At 39.3% G+C, this 20387-nt stretch overlaps 1 protein-coding gene across 1 annotated transcript; it reads left to right on the top strand.

Annotated features, from left to right (window-relative positions):
- The first annotated feature begins 10273 nt into the window (after positions 1 to 10273).
- CCN2 (cellular communication network factor 2) lies at positions 10274 to 13466 on the top strand. Its single transcript, XM_003255718.3, has 5 exons — positions 10274 to 10542; positions 10663 to 10885; positions 11112 to 11363; positions 11495 to 11706; positions 12094 to 13466. Exons 1-5 carry the CDS (start codon positions 10477 to 10479, stop codon positions 12388 to 12390), a joined length of 1050 nt encoding a protein of 349 aa, XP_003255766.1. The 5' UTR covers positions 10274 to 10476; the 3' UTR covers positions 12391 to 13466.
- Positions 13467 to 20387: the final 6921 nt, after the last annotated feature.

The following is a 20387-nucleotide window of genomic DNA, read 5'->3' as shown; positions in this document are numbered from 1 at the left end:
GACACAGAGCCAAACCATATCAAGGACCCAAGGGGATTGCAGAAGTTCTATGAAATGGCAGGGTATATGGCAAATCCTGACTAGCTTAGAAGAGACAAGCAAAAGGAACTTAGAAGTGAGTTTGGATAGTGGTTTTGGTGGATATTGGGGTAACTTACGATGGTGGCAGGACTTTGAGTGTGAAAACCAGAATATATATGTATATATATTTTATATATATATATGAGATACTATACATACACATTATATATACACACACATACATATATACAGTATATATTATAGGAAAGCTGATCAATTATCTGCAAAGATGATCCACTCCCAAAGGGAAGGGTCAGGTTGGTACCATGATCAAATTCCCCAGCTTTTAAGAGTGTTCATTTGGTTTCTCTAAGAACTTTTGTTGTATTTATTTTTCTTCAAAGGGGCACAGAAAATAACCATATTTTTGACTGTCAGTGTTATAAAATTAGGTCGCAGCTTTTGTAGCTATTAAATGCAAGTGTATTATTCAAAGGGACATTTCATTCTCCAGTTGCACAGTTCTCTCTATTTTGGAATTGTCTCCTCTAGTTATTGAACTTAATAAGCTTAAATGCCCCCATATGTACAGAAAGGGTTCAGTATTATCCATATTGTGAGGCCATATGACATCATTGTATCCAAGCCCTTTCATGCTCATTTTACACAGACTAGCACTTTCTCACTTTCTTTCTCTCTCTCCCTCTCTCTTTCACTTCATGACTTTAATGGCAAAAACTAGAAACTTACATTTTCTCCCTTCTCCTACAGCATCAATATTGCCCACATGCATGTGCATGCCCACACATTCACCCATGGGGACGTTTTCCAGATACAGCTTTTGCAACTATCACAAAATTAACAAATCCTGTATTAAACAGTGCCCAATTTTTTACTATAAATATTTCTACTTTCACATAGGTATTAATCTAATCTGTTTAGATGCTTTAGATATGGACATTTTTAATAATAATGATAACTGGTACCAAATTACTTAAACTGTATTTTTTGCTGCTTTCAAGAACTTATACTCCCCCCTGTGGCAATTTGGTGACAAAAACAAAAACAAATAAAACAGAAGAAAACAGGATCCTGAGGACAGAATCACAATTCATAAATCATTCACAAGTTCAAAATAATGGTATGTTTCTTGCTAGAAAAAGGCTGTCAGTACAAACTGTCACGACATTTTTTTTTAAGTGTAATCTGCATAATACATGACCGTGAAAACTACTGAGCTAAGTGCTAATACGTAGTAAAGTGCTAAGGCAGAAATTTAGTATCTAAAAACATTCAGAGATGAACTAAAAAGGTTTTATTTTACCTTAATGAACATTTATTGAGTGTTTAGTCTCTGACAAGCATTGTTCTAGATGTTTTAGGATTTTTTGGTATTTAATCTTTGCAAAATGTCCCAACAATTCTATGAAATCTTATGAAGTGGGTGCCATTATTATCTCCAGGTTAACAGAAGCAGAGACTTAGAGAGATTAAGTAGTTTGCTTAATGTCATGCATTAAGCCATGTTAACATTTAATCATATTATTAAATAGAGAAATAGAGAAAAAAATCTCTCCTGAAATGGTGAAAAAGAGAAATACAAAGTACAGCAAATTTTATATTTAGATCAATTTGATGATATATCTATCTCTAAAACATTCTAAATTAAGATAAAAATTAGGTCTCAATCCAAAATGGTGACTAACTTTATGAAATGCTTTAAACTATAAAATTAGCTTATTTTAAGTGACAAAATTTCACACTAGAATGTCAAGCTACAATTGTTAAAAATCTTGTTTAATCAATTAAATATGAGCCAAGTTTATTTTGGCACGTTTTATTCTTACAATCTTGAAAACAAAGCATAAACACCAAAGTTTTTTTTTTAAATGATGTACTTGTGTCTTCCCCACCTCACTGCACCTTTGCTTTTCTAGGCCTAGCTTGGTGGAATATTGGACTGCCAGAAACAGTACAACAGGAGTATTTCCCTACCACCAGCAATGCCAAGAAAAATAAGGAAGTCCAAGTAAAATGACCCCCTGCAACACTTCAGTAAAGGATGCCAGGTGATGTAGCTATGACATAAACACATTTGGTGAGCTGCTTCTGCCTTGTGGTCTCCTGCCCTCACATACAGAGTCTAAGAATTCTCCTCGTCCTTGGCACTTACGGTACACAAAATGGCTTCCAGATGGCCGTTTCTGCTCAACATAAGGTCATTTTCCCTTCTTGGAAAGTTGGATATGATGCATGAGAAATACAGGAGTTTGGACTTCTTGAGTTCACTTTAGATGAAGGCCAGGCTTCAGTGTGTAAAACGAGAACACATGAGAGAAAAGTGGTAACACCACACTGTGGGTCCCCCCTCTGGGGGAGGCTTCAGAAGCTGGCCGGGAAAAACCAGCTTGACCCATGAGGGATGGGCCTGCCTCGAAAGCGATCAAAGCCAATCAGGGAGAATACATTTGACTGTGGCAGTGCTCAGCCCTACTGCAAAGCAACATGGGTTCAAAGTCCATCTGAAGCTGGACTCGAAGTTTGCTTGCGTACCTTCTGAGCTGAAAGCAAATAGTAGGAGCCTCAGGAATCAGTCAAATACGGAAACAGCAGGGAAAACCACGATCAAGAAGAACCAACATAGAGACGTTAGAAATGATGAAAATGCCACAAAAGATTCAATTGGACAAAATAAGTTTTTATCATCTGTATGTGACAAATAGCTTAATAGTGATATTATTTCCAGACATTAGCAAGTCAATGGTTATATGAAATGTAATCCTGTAGTTGTTAACTTTCACACACATGTGCAGGTCAATAAGGAAATTCTCTCGTTATAACCCCACCATTCCTAGACAACCCTCTCTCTCTGCCATGTGTAGTTATGACAAATCGCATTCCATTAACAACATGAAACTAGATATGATTCAAATCAAATCCTTCCATGGTTAAAGGAGAGAGGGAGAAAGCTGTAAACCTGAAAGGCAAAGCATATTCAGTTTGAGGAAAGTGCATTTTCAGTTAAGGCAAGTTCATAAAATAAATATCAATAACATGGCAGGACATGTTTATTAGGGGATACTCGTGAAAAACCTATGTTGATAGTAGATATTGCTTCAGTGCTGACGGTTTGTCCCAGACTCTGTCATGATCTTTATCCCTAAGGGTAGCTTATCAGTGAATGATACAATTATTCAAGAAGACCTTCATGATGTCTGTGGTTGGTCCCAGTCTCAGCCGAAACAAGACTGCATAGGGTTAGACTGAACACTTTCAGTGTGGGCTGAGGCTGACATCAGAGCAGAGCACACCCTGATATTAAGCCTCCCAAAGCATACCCATCATCTTATTCATTTTTTCATTTTTTAGCTGCATCAGTTAGTTAGTGGATAAGAAGAACATATCTGTCTACATAGCAGCATCACGAAAATCTTAATTGTTAAAAAAAAAAAAAAAGCAAATCTAAGCCCAAGTTTCTCTACTAATACAGGTCAGTAAACATTTTCTTTACTTCATGTTTATCTCAGACCACAGCACAATACAATACTGACTTCCAGTTAGTCCACAGGTGTTTATATGCCTTCTAGGGTGTGTCCTTTAAGAGTTTAAGATCTGAGATAACTATCTTAGGGACACACAGTGTTCAGAGATCACCATATATAGAATGTAAAGAAGCCATGAAGTTTGGAAGAAAAGGCAAGGGGTGTTCTCTTTAGAAGAACTGAATTCAAATTCACTTGTCCCTTCTCCACCTCTAACCAGCTTGTGTATGTTAGCATTACTGGACCTCAATTTCCTCACCTGCAATATGGGTAGAATAATACCTAATGGGATTGTTATGATAATGAAGTAAGACGGTAACCGTGAAAGGGCTTTGTAAATTAAAAATTTCTACATAAACAAAGAGAATGCAGTCAAAATTTTGAGTATCTATTTTAGGCACCCAGACAGAGTTCTAAGAAGCGTTCCTGCTAAATTGTTCAGATAAAATTGGCATCGTGCATTCTAACGTCAAATTAAACAATGCATTAGTTGACTTTTACTTCAAATCTGATGATGTCAGGATTTTAAATAGAATGTGGTTTTTCTTCATACGTGATGAAAGTTCTGACTTAGAAGATAAGATACCTTCTCAAAAAGCCTTATCCAGGTGCTCAGATTTTAATATATGATTCCCATAGGCATGGTTATTTAAAGATTTACACACAGGAAAATAGTTTAGAAACTCTTTGGATGATTTGAACAACTTGATTTTTAGCATTCTAGAACATACTGGCTACCAAGTTTGCTTTTAATTTGAAAACTTACTTGTCACCATCATGGTAGCACAGTTCACATTACAAAATGAAATGAAAGGAAACTGTCAACCCAAATACATGTAAAGTGTTAAAGTCTGTAGCATCACATTAAGTAAAATATCACCTTGGTTTCCAAGAAATACAAATCTAAAGAAAATGTGATGGACACAAGCAATCATAATTTTTTAGTTGTTTCTTTATCATTTGCATACCATATTCTTATTAGTGATACGTTACACATTTTTCACTTAAGAAAGGAAGACTGTTAGGAACTCCCTAACTCTCCCCATCCTCCAAAAATGAATGAAAACTATGAACATATAATGGAGATGAAGGGAGTAGATACTATCAGGTGACAAAAATAAGCTGAGCATAGAATTTTGTTTTAGGTATCCCGTAAACTATGATTAAAATGCATGCCCACATTATCATCGAAGTGACAATATAAGGTATATAAGAAGCACAAGACAAATTTAAAAGTTTCATTTGTGGCCCGGCGCAAGGGCTCACGCCTATAATCCCAGCACTTTGGGAGGCTGAGATGGGCTGATCTCTTGAGCTCAGGAGTTCGAGACCAGCCTGGACAACATGGCAAAACCCCATCTCTACAAAAAAAAAATTTTTTTTAATTAGCTGGACATGGTGGTGCACACCTGTAGTCCCAGCTATCCCAGCTACTCGGGAGGCTGAGGCAGGAAGATCACTTGAGCCCAGGAGGCAGAGGTTGCAGTGAGCCAACATCATGGCACTACATTCCACCCTGGGAGACAGAGCCAGACCCTATTTCAAAAAGAAAAAAAGTTTTCATTTGTTAAATGTCTCTATCAATCCTGAACATCTAATCTAATAAAATAAATAAATAAATAAGAGGTAGGATTTTATTTTCTCTGAGCTCTCACCTAGTTTTAACACTCTAAAACCCATGCAGAGTTGGACACTGTTATAAAATCAAACTGTGACGGGCTTTTACCGTCAATCTGAGTTGGGCTTAGTTTTAAGAGCAAGGAGGAGCCATTGAAGAATGGAAGGGAAGGGCAATTTTAAAACTCTAATACCTTTATGAAAGTGCTTTCATAAATATTGTCTCCTCGAGCTGCACATTAACTGTGAACAGGTGGGAAATTTCAGGCTCAGAGAGAGTAGGTGTCTTCCCTGAGGTCACTGGCAAGCAAATGGCAGGTATGGAGCTCACACCTTCACCTCCTAGCCAGTCCTGTAGGCTCTACCTAATGGTATTCCAGGGAATTTGAAGGTGTGAGAAGGGACCTCAGGCCTCTTGGCTAGAGGTGGGAGCACATTTCCAGGGATGAATGATGGGGTCTGGCTTAATCTGCACCCCTTTCCCACCCCACAGCAGAATCCCTAGGAATACATTCATACATATTTCACACTAGTCCTTTCAAAATATTTATCTTTTCACTTACTTCTATTATTTGAGATAAGACAGCTAGTCCCAATTCTCTCTTCCTCCTAAACCTATTGATTAGGTGTCCCCAAATCACACATCTTAAGGAATGCTTATTTCCTCTGTTTTTCATTCCCACTCACTTAAATATCACCTTAAGTATCACCAAGGGGATGCTTCACATTCAGCCCTGATGAAGCAAGGGGCTGTAAATACTCCTGGTTGCGAAACGGTGATGAATTTGAGATTCTAACCTGTCGAGGAGAGTGTAAGAGACTACCAGGCTCATTCCTACCTAGCAGCATCCTCATCTGGCACTATCTTAGATTAACAAAAGCTGACTAGAGGCAACACAAGATTCTAAGTAAACTACTTTTTTTTTTTTTAAAAAAAGGGTCTAATTAACAAAATAAGTGAAACAAACAGTAAGTTGAAGGGATATCATCTTACAAAACAAAACTTCTTTTCCCTTCTCACCCCTCTGGCCTCCAACTCTATGGACAAGCGAGGCACAGGCAAACATAAAACACAAACCACATGCAACGGCCTTGACTGCCTTCTGACAAATACCCAAATACCTTTGCATTAGAAAATATACCAAGAAAGTCAGAGAACTAATTATAAGGAGGAAAAGGCATGAAGGTAATGAATGTAATTTAGATAGTAAACATCCACATTTGTCTTCCCCCCCCCATGAACTCCCAGCGAGTACGCCCTCTCCTTAACCTTCATCTTAAGCAAACAGGAGGTCATGTAAGCCAAACCAGGGCCCCTGAAGATTTCAGAATAATATTTATTACTATTTTACAAAAAGCTTCTGGGATACCATTTTTTTTTTTGGTAGAATTAATTTACATGATTGAATTTGAGGCACGTTAGAAACATCAGAAACCTCCCCCTGATCCACCATAAGGACAAATCGCTCACTGTCCAGATGCCCATATACAGCCAAACTTCCTATAAGTCTGACAGCTCCGTGTATGCATTGCGTATGGGTCTTGGCTCTGAGTCACATTCCTCCGGTATGTTTCCCTGGGAGCTTTGATTTCCGCTTTGAGGGCTGGCACTGACTCCTACTTGCTCTTATAAGAAAACGTCTACAACTAAAAGTTGAAAATGTGCAAGATTCCTTCTTTAAGTACACAAACACTCCAACTCTGGCCACTTTTCTGTAGTCCTGCCAGGTTTTCTCTGTGTCTGATACCTGATCAAGAAACATTTTTTTTTTAGGGAGGAAAAAACAACAAAAAACATAAGGGAAGGAATGTAATACATCCACAGCTGAACATCTTACAAGACTTAACCAAACGACCAGTACAAATGATGCCCTAGTAGACACTGACACATACCTTATATAGCTTGGTAAACAGGACTCAGTGGCCAGCTTAGTTAATTCCTCATTTTACCACGAGGAAAAAATGCTCTCTAAAAAGCATTTGCTAGATAAATACTTGTTTACAAGTCAAAATTAGTGCATCTTAACCATTTTGCACACAAATTCAAAGACCTTTTTCTCCCAACTCCGACCTGCTGTCAATCAAAAGGGCTGGGGTAAGTCAAAGTTGGATGAAGTTATAAGAAGCCACTATTTCCCACTTTACCGCCCAGGCACACACAAACATTTGCTGAGTCATTTATAATAGTGCAAGAATTCAGATCCCATGGCATGAATTAAGGATGGAGTATCAGCCTTTCCCTTTGAGTTTCCTGGCATTTGATGGTCCATATCACAATAAAAACATACTTCCGAGTCTGTGAATGTCTTGGGTGTCTTCTCTCATTCTCTCTCTCTCTGGGTGTGTGTGCGTGTGTGTGTCTGTCTGTCTCTGTGTCACTCTCTTAATAACAGTCTTTTATTTTAACTCCTTCAAAAAGAGTTTTGATTATAAAGCCTCAACCTAACCTGATAATGCATAGAACCTTTTTCTATCCTGAGATTTCATATGTTCTATATATTTCAATGTGCTTATTTTCTCTTAAGCAACATTAAAATCATCTATTTGGAACTGACTATAGATTTTTTTGAGACTTCAAGGGACTAGGAGAATTTTATAGTAAAATCAAATTCTTTCTCTTGACATTTTTAACAACAAAGCAGAATGGTAATATACTTATTATACACAGAGAATGAAAAAAAAAAACAAGAAAGACCGAAAAAATAAAGCACCAATTCCCTGAGAATTTTCATCTACTCAGCCCTCACTGAACCCTATTAAATTAAAAAAATTATGATTACTTTCATTTTTTAAACAGAAATGGGAATATGGCTCCTACGTGTGACTTCCCTGAGATCTGTGAAAGGCAGTTCCAAGAATACAACCTAGGTCATCCAACTACAACCCAGTACAACAATTTATCCCCTCCATGAATGAGTCTCCCTGCTGCATGCATGAAGATGTTGGTGGTAGCTTTCAGACTCTCCTGAGGATTCAGAAATTCCCCAACCCTTCTCCCACCTACCTCACTCTGCAAGCTAGGAGAGCTCACCACCAAGCCCACATCCCACCTTAGGTGAGACTCGCACTGCACATCCCTACCCTGCCCCAGCCACCACACCTTTCCAACCATTAGTGGTAGATGTAATTGGGAGTTTAGGTCTTGAAAGGTTTCACTGTGGCTTCCCACATATTTTGGACTTTTAAAATCATCCACAAGGGAAGAAAAAGTTGAGGGCCAAGTTGCCTTTAATACACATGTGGCTATTAAGTTAACTTGGAATGTTCCTTCTTTAAATAGGAACTCTTAGGCCTCTTCTTTTTGAGGAATGCTTGGAAAGGACATTAAATAACAATGATGAAAATTCTTCCTGAGCTTCAGAGGGTGCCCCCACCCCTTTGCTGGCCATTCACACTATTGACATGCAACTACACTCTGTAACATGTGGCTGGCTTAACGAGGTAATCGTGCACAGATGATATGCTCTATGCTGAGGTTGGAGTGGTTATATTTCTTCTTGGCTATTTTTCAATAGAATGTACTGAAACTTTAAAAAGTTGATCAGTTTAAACAGGCTGTTTTCAAATGATAAATCTATAATACATTGTTTCTAAAGCCAATCTTTGCACCAGAAACAGATATGCTTATCTTGAACCCACGCTCTGAAGCATCAACAACTTAAAGGAATCTACTCATTGGTAACACCAATGTCAAATGATGCGGCATTACAGAATACGAAAATGGCATGGCCCTAGAATCACTCTCTTTATATAAAATGGGAACTGGAGTTATTAACAAAAAAGCCACTAAACAACATAGATTCCAAATGAAAGCACAGTGAATTAATTGGCTCTTTAGTGAAGCTAAGTAGCATTATATTAAGAAATGGAGATATGCTTAGGTTTATTGGCTATATTTAACATCTACACACACCCAGGGAGAATAAAACCTATTCTTTCCTTGTCTTGACCTCACTCCCTCAGGCTGCATGCTCCTTGGGTATTGAGAAGTCACAATCACTATTAATAGATGTGTGGGGAGTCACTAAAAATATATTCTTCACTGCCAATCTTAGTTCATATCCAGATACAATGGGGTACACTGCTCTTGTTATGGAATCAGACTTCTTATTTTAACAAGACAAACCAAATCCAATCCATATTTGAAGATTATAGGTTTTAATATAAGAAAATGCATTCATTTCTCAAAGACCCTAGTGAAGCTGTGTTTAAATGCTCCTAGGTGAACCCCCTTTGCATCCCAGTGTTCCCACCTTGACACCCAGAGCCCCTACCTACCCAACACAGAATCATTTGCTCTGATAGAACAATGGATCCATTTTTCTGGAAACATTGATGGCCACTCATCCCTTGTCCTTCCCTATATAAAACTCCCACATATATTAAGAGAAAACTAAGCAAGAGCTCTGGAAATCTGCCCCAGGAGACTGCATCCTGAGTCAGACCCCTGGCTTTGTTCTCTTTCTTGTCCCAAAACCGTTACCTCGAGTGACAAAAGATCAAATCTCAAATATAGAATTCAGGGTTTTACAGGTAGGCATCTTGAGGATTTCAAATGGTTAAAAGCAACTCACTCCTTTTCTGCTCTTTGGAGAGTTTCAAGAGCCTATAGCCTCTAAAAGAGAAATCATTGCTAAGGGTTGCGGGGAGAAACCTTTTCGAATTTTTTAGGAATTCCTGCTGTTTGCCTCTTCAGCTACCTACTTCCTAAAAAGGATGTATGTCAGTGGATAGAACAGGGCAAACTTATTCGAAAAAGAAATAAGAAATAATTGCCAGTGTGTTTTTAAATGATATGAATCAGTAGTGGGGCAAAGAGGATAGGGAAAAAAAATTCTATTTGGTGCTGGAAATACTGCGCTTTTTTTTTTCCTTTTTTTTTTTTTTTTTTTCTGTGAGCTGGAGTGTGCCAGCTTTTTCAGACGGAGGAATGCTGAGTGTCAAGGGGTCAGGATCAATCCGGTGTGAGTTGATGAGGCAGGAAGGTGGGGAGGAATGCGAGGAATGTCCCTGTTTGTGTAGGACTCCATTCAGCTCATTGGCGAGCCGCGGCCGCCTGGAGCGTATAAAAGCCTCGGGCCGCCCGCCCCAGCCTCACACAACAACTCTTCCCCGCTGAGAGGAGGCAGCCAGTGCGACTCCACCCTCCAGCTCGACGGCAGCCGCCCCGGCCGACAGCCCCGAGACGACAGCCCGGCGCGTCCCGGTCCCCACCTCCGACCACCGCCAGCGCTCCAGGCCCCGCCGCTTCCCGCTCGCCGCCACCGCGCCCTCCGCTCCGTCCGCAGTGCCAACCATGACCGCCGCCAACGTGGGCCCCGTCCGCGTCGCTTTCGTGCTCCTCCTCGCCCTCTACAGCCGGGTAAGCGCCGGGAGCCCCCGCTGCGGCTGCGGCCGGCGGCTGCCAGGGAGGGACTCGGGGCCCGCTGGGGAGGGCGTGCGCGCCGACCGAGCGCGGCTGACCGCCCCGTCCTCCCCGCAGAAGGCCGTCGGCCAGAACTGCAGCGGGCCGTGCCGGTGCCCGGCCGAGCCGGCGCCGCGCTGCCCGGCGGGCGTGAGCCTCGTGCTGGACGGCTGCGGCTGCTGCCGCGTCTGCGCCAAGCAGCTGGGCGAGCTGTGCACCGAACGCGACCCCTGCGACCCGCACAAGGGCCTCTTCTGTGACTTCGGCTCCCCCGCCAACCGCAAGATCGGCGTGTGCACCGGTAAGACCCGCAGCCCCCACCGCTAGGTATCCGGCCGCCTCCTCCCTCACGCCCACCCGCCCGCTGGAAAAAGAAACCGCTCGGACTGAGTTTCTTTCTCCAGCTGCTGCCAGCCCGCCCCCTGCAGCCCAGATTCCGACTCGCATCCCTGACGCTCTGGATGTGAGAGCGCCCCAATGCCTGACCTCTGCATCCCCCACCCCTCTCTTCCCTTCCTCTTCTCCAGCCAAAGATGGTGCTCCCTGCATCTTCGGTGGGACGGTGTACCGCAGCGGAGAGTCCTTCCAGAGCAGCTGCAAGTACCAGTGCACGTGCCTGGACGGGGCAGTGGGCTGCATGCCCCTGTGCAGCATGGACGTTCGTCTGCCCAGCCCTGACTGCCCCTTCCCGAGGAGGGTCAAGCTGCCCGGGAAATGCTGCGAGGAGTGGGTGTGTGACGAGCCCAAGGACCAAACCGTGGTTGGGCCTGCCCTCGCGGGTGAGTCGAGTCTTCCTCTAAGTCAGGGTCGTGATTCTCTCCCAGGGAGGGAGTCCTAACTGTGCCAAGCGAACGGGGGAAATATCTTATCCAGGCGTTTTACATGGTGTTTGTGTGCTCTGCTCTCGCAGCTTACCGACTGGAAGACACGTTTGGCCCAGACCCAACTATGATTAGAGCCAACTGCCTGGTCCAGACCACAGAGTGGAGCGCCTGTTCCAAGACCTGTGGGATGGGCATCTCCACCCGGGTTACCAATGACAACGCCTCCTGTAGGCTAGAGAAGCAGAGCCGCCTGTGCATGGTCAGGCCTTGCGAAGCTGACCTGGAAGAGAACATTAAGGTATATGTTCTGCTCCTATTAACTATTTTTCACAGGAAAAACAGTGGATAGGACCCAACTTAGAGCTCTTGCCACGCTTGTTAGTATAAGCCCGTTATCTCCAAAACTATCTAACCATTGAGCTGTTTTGCTGGAATGAGAGCTTGTGTAATAGCAACCACCAGTTTTCCACTACGAAATCTTCCACAGGGTTAGTTAATTCAAGACATTCCAAGAGAGGCCCTGGCTATTTTTGGACATAGCAAATGAGACTCAAACTTTCTCCCCTCAAAATATAAACAGAAGTCAGACAACAGAAGACTAAAACACAGAGGGTTGAAGAAAGCCACTCCCCTTGTAGAGTCGTTCATTTTTTTTTTCCTCTCTCTTTTCCCTTGTCTTCCTTAGAAGGGCAAAAAGTGCATCCGTACCCCCAAAATCTCCAAGCCTATCAAGTTTGAGCTTTCTGGCTGCACCAGCATGAAGACATACCGAGCTAAATTCTGTGGAGTATGTACCGATGGCCGATGCTGCACCCCCCACAGAACGACCACCCTGCCGGTGGAGTTCAAGTGCCCTGACGGCGAGGTCATGAAGAAGAACATGATGTTCATCAAGACCTGTGCCTGCCATTACAACTGTCCCGGAGACAATGACATCTTTGAGTCGCTGTACTACAGGAAGATGTACGGAGACATGGCATGAAGCCAGAGAGTGAGAGACATTAACTCATTAGACTGGAACTTGAACTGATTCACATCTCATTTTTACGTAAAAATGATTTCAGTAGCACAAATTATTTAAATCTGTTTTTCTAACTGGGGGAAAAGATTCCTACCCAATTCAAAACATTGTGCCATGTCAAACAGTCTATCAACCCCAGACACTGGTTTGAAGAATGTTAAGACTTGACAGTGGAACTGCATTAGTACACAGCACCAGAATGTATATTAAGGTGTGGCTTTAGGAGCAGTGGGAGGGTACCAGCAGAAAGGTTAGTATCATCAGATAGCATCTTATACGAGTAATATGCCTGCTATTTGAAGTGTAATTGAGAAGGAAAATTTTAGCGTGCTCACTGACCTGCCTGTAGCCCCAGTGACAGCTAGGATGTGCATTCTCCAGCCATCAAGAGACGGAGTCAAGTTGTTCCTTAAGTCAGAACAGCAGACTCAGCTCTGACATTCTGATTCGAATGACACTGTTCAGGAATCGGAATCCTGTCGATTTGACTGGACAGCTTGTGGCAAGTGAATTTGCCTGTAACAAGCCAGATTTTTAAAAATTTATATTGTAAATATTGTGTGTGTGTATATATATATATATATGTACAGTTATCTAAGTTAATTTAAAGTTGTTTGTGCCTTTTTATTTTTGTTTTTAATGCTTTGATATTTCAATGTTAGCCTCAATTTCTGAACACCATAGGTAGAATGTAAAGCTTGTCTGATCATCCAAAGCGTGAAATGGATACTTATATGGAAATTCTGCTCAGATAGAATGACAGTCCATCAAAACAGATTGTTTGCAAAGGTGAGGTATCAGTGTCCTTGCCAGGCTGATTTCTAGGTAGGAAATGTGGTAGCCTCACTTTTAATGAACAAATGGCCTTCATTAAAAACTGAGTGACTCTATATAGCTGATCAGTTTTTTCACCTGGAAGCGTTTGTTTCTACTTTGATATGACTGTTTTTCTGACAGTTTATTTTTTGAGAGTGTGACCAAAAGTTACATGTTTGCACCTTTCTAGTTGAAAATAAAGTGTATATTTTTTCTATAAAGGGCTTGGTTATTCATTTATCCTTCTAAACATTTCTGAGTTTTCTGAAACATAAATAGGAAGTTCTTATTAATCGTAAGATAATTCACCAATAATTTTCTAAATATCTTTTATTATTCTATATATTAATTGATTATTCCATAGAATTTTTATGTAAACATACTTCACACTGAATCAAGTATCACAGACTTGCAGGCATGCACACCGCATTGACTACACAGCCATTTTTTTTGTTATCTTCACAGAACTTTATAGACACTTTAAATTCAATTCTCTCTAGATTACTTCAGTCTCCATTAACCCTGTTGTGTTACACTTGGTCCTTTTGGCATTTGTACCTCTCTGGCCATTATAGGTTAATTTCCAACCCTTCACATCACAAACTAGTCTATGTGCCTTGCACGTGGAAAATGTTTAAATTTTTTAAAAAATTTATGCTCTAGGTCTATTTCTGAACTTCATTACCTTGCTGTTAAATCTGAAAATTATGAAATGAAATCCTCATTTAAATGGAGCTATTTCATACGTCTTGTTTTGTATAATTCTGTTTTTGGTTGCCATGATAACCAATGACAAATAGATGGCATAAATAGAAAAGGGAGGATGAGCAAATCTTCCTTTCATTAACATTAATAGAAATTTATTTTGAAAGTAATTCCTCCATTTGCCCAAGTCTTTGGCTTTATCAGACTTCCAGATTAATGGATCCTACCTTACCAAGTGGTTTATACATGAGAAAACGGAATTGTTCAAGAAGCCTCGTGTGGAAACAATATTGTACCTACCCAGGTAGATTTTTACTAAAGAGTGAACCAAAGTGAATGGTAAACAAAAGAAATACACCAAAGGCAACTAGAACCTTCTCCACATGAGGATAGCTGAGGATTCTAGGGAAAAAAAAAATTGCAGACAGACTAACCTTTCCCAAGGTAATTAGCAACGTTGTAGTGCCAGTGTCATTTGGACAGACAAAAATACACCTGAAAATAAAGACTAGCTTTACAAACAACCGTCCACACCACAAACCAAAGGGAAAACTTCCCGTGTTCAGAATGTGAAAATTTATGGTCCAAACACTGGGCTTTAAGGATACACCCGCATCTGTATATAGCAGTGCTGCTAGGAGCAGCAGCCCACCTCCAAATAAATGTGCATGTACACATACACATAGGCACGCACACAGAGTACACTGTTAGTTCACACCTCCTTTCTGTCAATTAATTCCTAACTGCAAAGATGAAGGGCCATGCAAGACAAATGAGCCTGACTGTACTGAATTAGAGCATTCTAGAAATATAGAAATAGCAGGAAAAGCATAGATTTCACATTTTCCAAATAGCCACAGAAAAAGAAAAGTCACTAGATTGCAAAACAAAAATCCCACAGGTAATATTTATATGAAAATTAGATGGCAATGCACACTTTCACCCCCCAAATATAGGAGGTAGGTGGTGCCAAATCATCAACCACTGTAAGATCTGCACTGTGTCAGCACGTGTGTGAGAAAAGCAGAGAAATAACAAGGTATCTGATGCTTCTGAGAACATGAGAGCTCTCAGTCAGCAGGTAGTCACTAGATATATAGAAGGCCAGGCTGAGAGCAGCTGTTGAACCTAGTAGGGGTTTGGCCTAGCACTCCAACAAAGCTTACAAGCCAGGGTTCCATCCCAGGAGAAGACCCTCACACTCTTGAAAGTGGAATCTAAACTGAGCAGGTCACCAGACAGATGTTTCTCAAAAGAAGACACCCAAATGGCCAACAAGTATATGAAAAAATGCTCAGCATTACTAACCATCAGGGAAATGCAAATCAAAACCACAATGAGCTATCACTTCACACCTGTTAAAATGGCTACTATCGAAAAAACAAAAGATAACAAAACTGTCAGCAAAGATGTGGAGGAAAAAAAACCCTTGTGCATTGTTGGTGGGAATGTAAATTAGTACAGCCATTATGAAAAACAGAAAGTTCCATAAAAAATTAAGAATACAATTACTATATGATCTAGCAATCCCACTACTGGGTATACACACAATGAAAAAGAAGTCAGTATGTTGAAAAGATATCTGCACCTCCATGTTCATTGCAGCACTATCCACAATAGCTAAGTTGCAGAATCAACCTAAGTGGCCATCAAGAGATGGATGGATAAAGAAGATGAGGTATATCTACACAATGGAGTACTATTCATTAAAAAAGAAGGGAATCCTGTCATTTGTGACAACATGGATGAACCTAGAGTACATTACGTTAAGTGAAATAAGCCAGGTAACAGAAAGAGAAATATAACACTATCTCACTCATATGTGGAATCTAAAAGGTTGACCTCACAGAAGTAGAGAGTAGAATGATGGTTACTAGGGGATTGGGGTTAGGGAGGAAAGTTGGGGAGATGTTAGTCAAAAAATATAAAATTTCAATTAGGTAATAAGAATAAGTTCAAGAGATCTGTTTTACAATGCGATGACTCTAGTTAATGATACATTGTGTTCTTGAAAAATGCTAAGAGAATGGTTGTAAAGTGTTCTTAGCACAAAAAACGCTAACTATATGAGGTAATGCATATGTTAATTAGCTAGATTTAGTCATGCCACAATGTATATATACTTCAGAACATCATGTTTTACATGTAAGTTATGACTTTATCTGTCAGTATAAAATAAAATAAAAATTGAGTGGGGTCAGGGACAACAGAGACATTAAAGGATTTAGATTAAAATGAGGAGGGAAACAGAGGTTCAAAATCTCAGAAGGTAAACTGCAATATTTTTAATGCTGCATGAAAACAATAAAAGAGGGAGGTCTGTGAATTCAGAAAATTAAACCAAACCTCCTTCCTGAGCAAACTTTAGTAAAACTAATTTTATATAAATTAAGAAAACAAAATTATTGAAGCCAAATCCCTACAAAGTCACTATATTTAAAAAAAGAAAATATAGAATAACTTTTCTGCGGATAATAAAAAAGGTGAGAAATACATATCTACAAAACACAGCAAAATTATAACCTACTATTTCAAAAGTTTAAGAAAATGATGTTGGATATAAATGATATTAATAGTAAGGAAATGACTAATGACATAAAATAGCAACATAAATCAGAATTAGTAAAACTTAAAAACATAGTTTCAGAAATCAACAGAGATTTAGAAATAAAGGAACTATATCAAACTAGAAGGAGCATAAGAGTGAATAAACTCTTAACAGATAAGAAAAAAATGTTTAAATATAAAAGAAGAAATAAAAATGTTTCAATAAAAAGTAATAAATATTGTGGACAGGCAAAGAAAATCCAATATGTGGAGGGTAGAAATTCTTAAAGAGGAAAAAAAAATCCTAAAAGCTATAAGTCAAAAAAAAACTTCACTAGAATAAAAAAGTATTTGAAAGCACATGTTGAAAGGGTGTGCCATGTGCCTAAACAAATCAACCAACACCAAAACACATTCTAGTAAAACTGCTGGAGTTTAAAGAAAAGGGAAAAGCTATTTGAACATGAAGACAAAAAGAACATGAGCCTTATAAATAAAAAGAAAATTAGCTCATCATTAGATTTTTTTTACAGTAATACTTTATGACAGAAAAAAATGGAATAACTTATTTAAGATACTTAAGGAAAGAAAATGAGAGTCAAGAAACTTTTATCCTCTAAAACTGACTTTCAAGAATGACTTGATTCTTGAAATCAAACCTTGAATGACTAGGTTCATCCATGTTGTCACAAATGACAGGATTCCCTTCTTTTTTAATGAATAGGACTCCATTGTGTATATATACCTCATCTTCTTTACCCATCCATCTGTTGATGGACACTTAGGTTGATTCCGTAACTTAGCTACTGTGGATAGTGCCGCAATGAACATGAAAGACACAGACAAACTGTTAAAAACATACAAGAACTCAGGGCATATTGTTCCTGTGAGCCCTTCCTGAGGAACCTACTAGCAAACAAGCTCAAACAACACAAACGTCTGAGAGATACTAACCTAAGGACTGTAGTGAGAATTGAATATAGCTCACCTTTAGAACTAAGACTGAGTGAAGGTTAAAAAGGAGAAAGTACCGTATACAGTGCAAAAAGTAGAACATTTCTGCATGTTTATTAGCATATATGTATTGGCATATATATTTATTTGCATATATATTAGATAATAAGGAAGTTAACAAATGCCATCAAGAGCAAATCAAAAGGATTAGGGAAACAAAGTGAAGCCAGGCACAAAAGCATACAGAGCAGGGATATCTGCTCTGACAGCATAGAGTACAACCATACAAAGTGGAAGAGAGAATGGAGATAGCATATGCCTTCCCCACCAAAAACAATTTAACTGCTTTTAGTGATAGTGGTGGTATTAATATTGTTATTCCGGGAATGTTAGGTGTGGAATGTGTAAGAAAGCAAATTAGCCATCATGAATAGTCTAACTCTATCCCCAGCATTCATGAGTACTGAAATTTTCAGTGAGAAAGTCAGAAATTAGAGAAATAATGGAAAACTGCTAAGTAAAGTTCTGTAGTCCAGAATTTGAACTGGAAATATAAGCATAAATTCATGAGGTATTTCCTCTTTTAAAACACACACACACACACACACACTTTTTTTTCCCCTACATCTGCCTACAGAAGAGGCTTAGTTAGAGTGACAACTCAAGACCAGTGAATATCCCTAGGCCCAGATTTTACTCTTGAAATACCACTTTCCACTAAAGACACTGGGACTTCTTAGAGAATGAGTGATTCCAAGTCTGGGGCAAGAAATGTGTAAGATAAATTCATTTATGTTTAGAATATCTTTTCACATTAAATAATAAGGAAGTTAACAGATGCCATTAAGATCATATGAAAAAAAACTCTGGAGACAAATTGAAGAGACTCCTACTAAAGATGACACAATTGAGTTTTAATAAGAACGAGAAAGGCAGTACCTTAGGCCTATTGACTATGCTTACCTTCATTAATTTATAATGATCGTTAAAGAAGAACAACTGGCCAGGTGTGGTGGCTCACACCCACTTTGGGATCCCAGCACTTTGCGAGGCCGAGGTGGGTGGATCACCTGAGGTCAGGAGTTCGAGACCAGCCTGGCCAACATGGCAAAACCCCGTCTCTACTAAAAATACAAAAATTAGCCAGGCGAGGTGGTACATGCCTGTAGACCCAGCTACTCGGGACACTGAGGCACGAGAATCGGTTAAACCTGGGAGGCAGAGGTTGCAGTGAGCCAAGATCACGCCACTGCACTCCAGCCTGGGGGACAGAGCAAGACTCCATCTCAAAAATAATAATAACAATGAATAAAAAATAAAAAAGAAGAACTAATTGGTAACTTTCTGGGAGTGATAAGGAACTAATTCAGTATACACAAAATATAATTTTTTCTGATGACTTCAGTGTCATTTCGTGTGTGTTTGTATTACACATCTCTCAGTGCCTCAGAAAAGACAGGCTGAATCTCTACCAACCCCCAACATCACCTAAAGATGGCTTTTTCTAAAAAAAATAAATCTTTTAGTCAATAGTGCTCATCTCATGATGGTTAGTCTAAAGTAATTTTCTATTTCTTTTAATAATTTTTAAACTTTTTCAAATTTTTTGAAATGAACATACATTATAAGAAAGAGATTTTTTAAAAAAACAAATATTCCATCTCACTAAAAAAACAGCAAGGAATATGTGAAAAAGTGTTCAAGTATTTTATGATTTTCCTTTAGATGAAACAATACACAATACATAAATAAGTAAATAACTTAGCTATTCAAACCACTATATCTTAATTAGCCACGTGCCTAGGAGTACGTGCAACACACATCGAATCTCTAGGGAATGCACATATTCATTGTATATTCAGTGTTGTCTTTTACTCTATTTCTCTATACCATAAATAAAATAAAATGGTGAACGATTTTCCTCTGTATAACTATTCCTTACTCATGAATCATACTAATTATATATAGACTGTTTCTAAGACTAAGAACAAAATAAACAAATTAAAATGTATTCTTAAAATACTGCCAGATTCTAAACCTAAATATAGGATTTGAAGCAATAGACATGTAGACGCATCTTCTATATTACATGTTTAAAAGATAGTCAAAGAAGAGTTAGTAAGAAATGAGGAGCATCACTGATTAATTAGAATTTGCATCGCAAGAATATAAAACATTTACATTAGATCAACAAATTCTAACACAATTTTTGTCAGCAAGTTAACATGTATAATTTAGATAACTACAATAACTTTTAGTCTTTGGTATATATTCAAGAGAAGTGAGCAAAAGACATACAAAATTCTCAAAGCAGTTTCATCCATCCAAAAACTGAAAGTAAAAATCTGAATTCTGTAAACAGAAAAATTGATAGAGTATAGAATATTTTTATAATGGAACAATATACATCAATTAAAAAGTGCATTTCCCCAAAACATGTTTTTTTGCATATTTTGAAATGGCCCTGCAAAGTTCTTCTTTGTGGGGGACAATTTGCACCTCTAAAGAATCTCTATTAATATAGCTAGATCTTTTTTCCTCCAGACTCTCCCAATCCTAAAGAGATGAACTAAGATCTGAATAGGAAACATTTGTCGCTTCTTGTCTCTACGGGCAGCCACTATAAGACTTCAAAAGAACTTGGGTTTCCACAGTGTTTATCTTAACCTGAACATTCCCTTTCTATCTACCCCAGGTCTTTTTTTTTTTTTTTTTTTTTTTTTTTTGATACAAAGTCTCTCTCTGTCGCCCAGGCTGGAGTGCAGTGGCGTGATCTCGACTCACTGCAACCTCCGCCTCCCAGGTTCAAGTGATTCTCCTGCCTCAGCCTCCCGAGTAGCTGGGATTACAGGCATGCACTACCACACCACGCTAATTTTTTGTATTTTTAGTAGAGACGGGGTTTCACCATGTTGCCCAGGCTGGTCTTGAACTTC

The sequence above is a fragment of the Nomascus leucogenys genome, chromosome 3 (genome assembly GCF_006542625.1).
Source record: "Nomascus leucogenys isolate Asia chromosome 3, Asia_NLE_v1, whole genome shotgun sequence".
NCBI lineage: Eukaryota > Metazoa > Chordata > Mammalia > Primates > Hylobatidae > Nomascus > Nomascus leucogenys.
This window is presented reverse-complemented; position numbering and strand designations above follow the sequence as displayed.

Bases quoted from the DNA above. Each gene is read 5' to 3' on its own strand.
- CCN2 (XM_003255718.3), top strand. From the start codon at position 10,477: ATGACCGCCGCCAACGTGGGCCCCGTCCGCGTCGCTTTCGTGCTCCTC. The intron at 10,543-10,662 runs GTAAGCGCCGGG...TCCTCCCCGCAG, and splicing joins TCCTCGCCCTCTACAGCCGG to AAGGCCGTCGGCCAGAACTG. The intron at 11,364-11,494 runs GTGAGTCGAGTC...CTGCTCTCGCAG, and splicing joins GGTTGGGCCTGCCCTCGCGG to CTTACCGACTGGAAGACACG.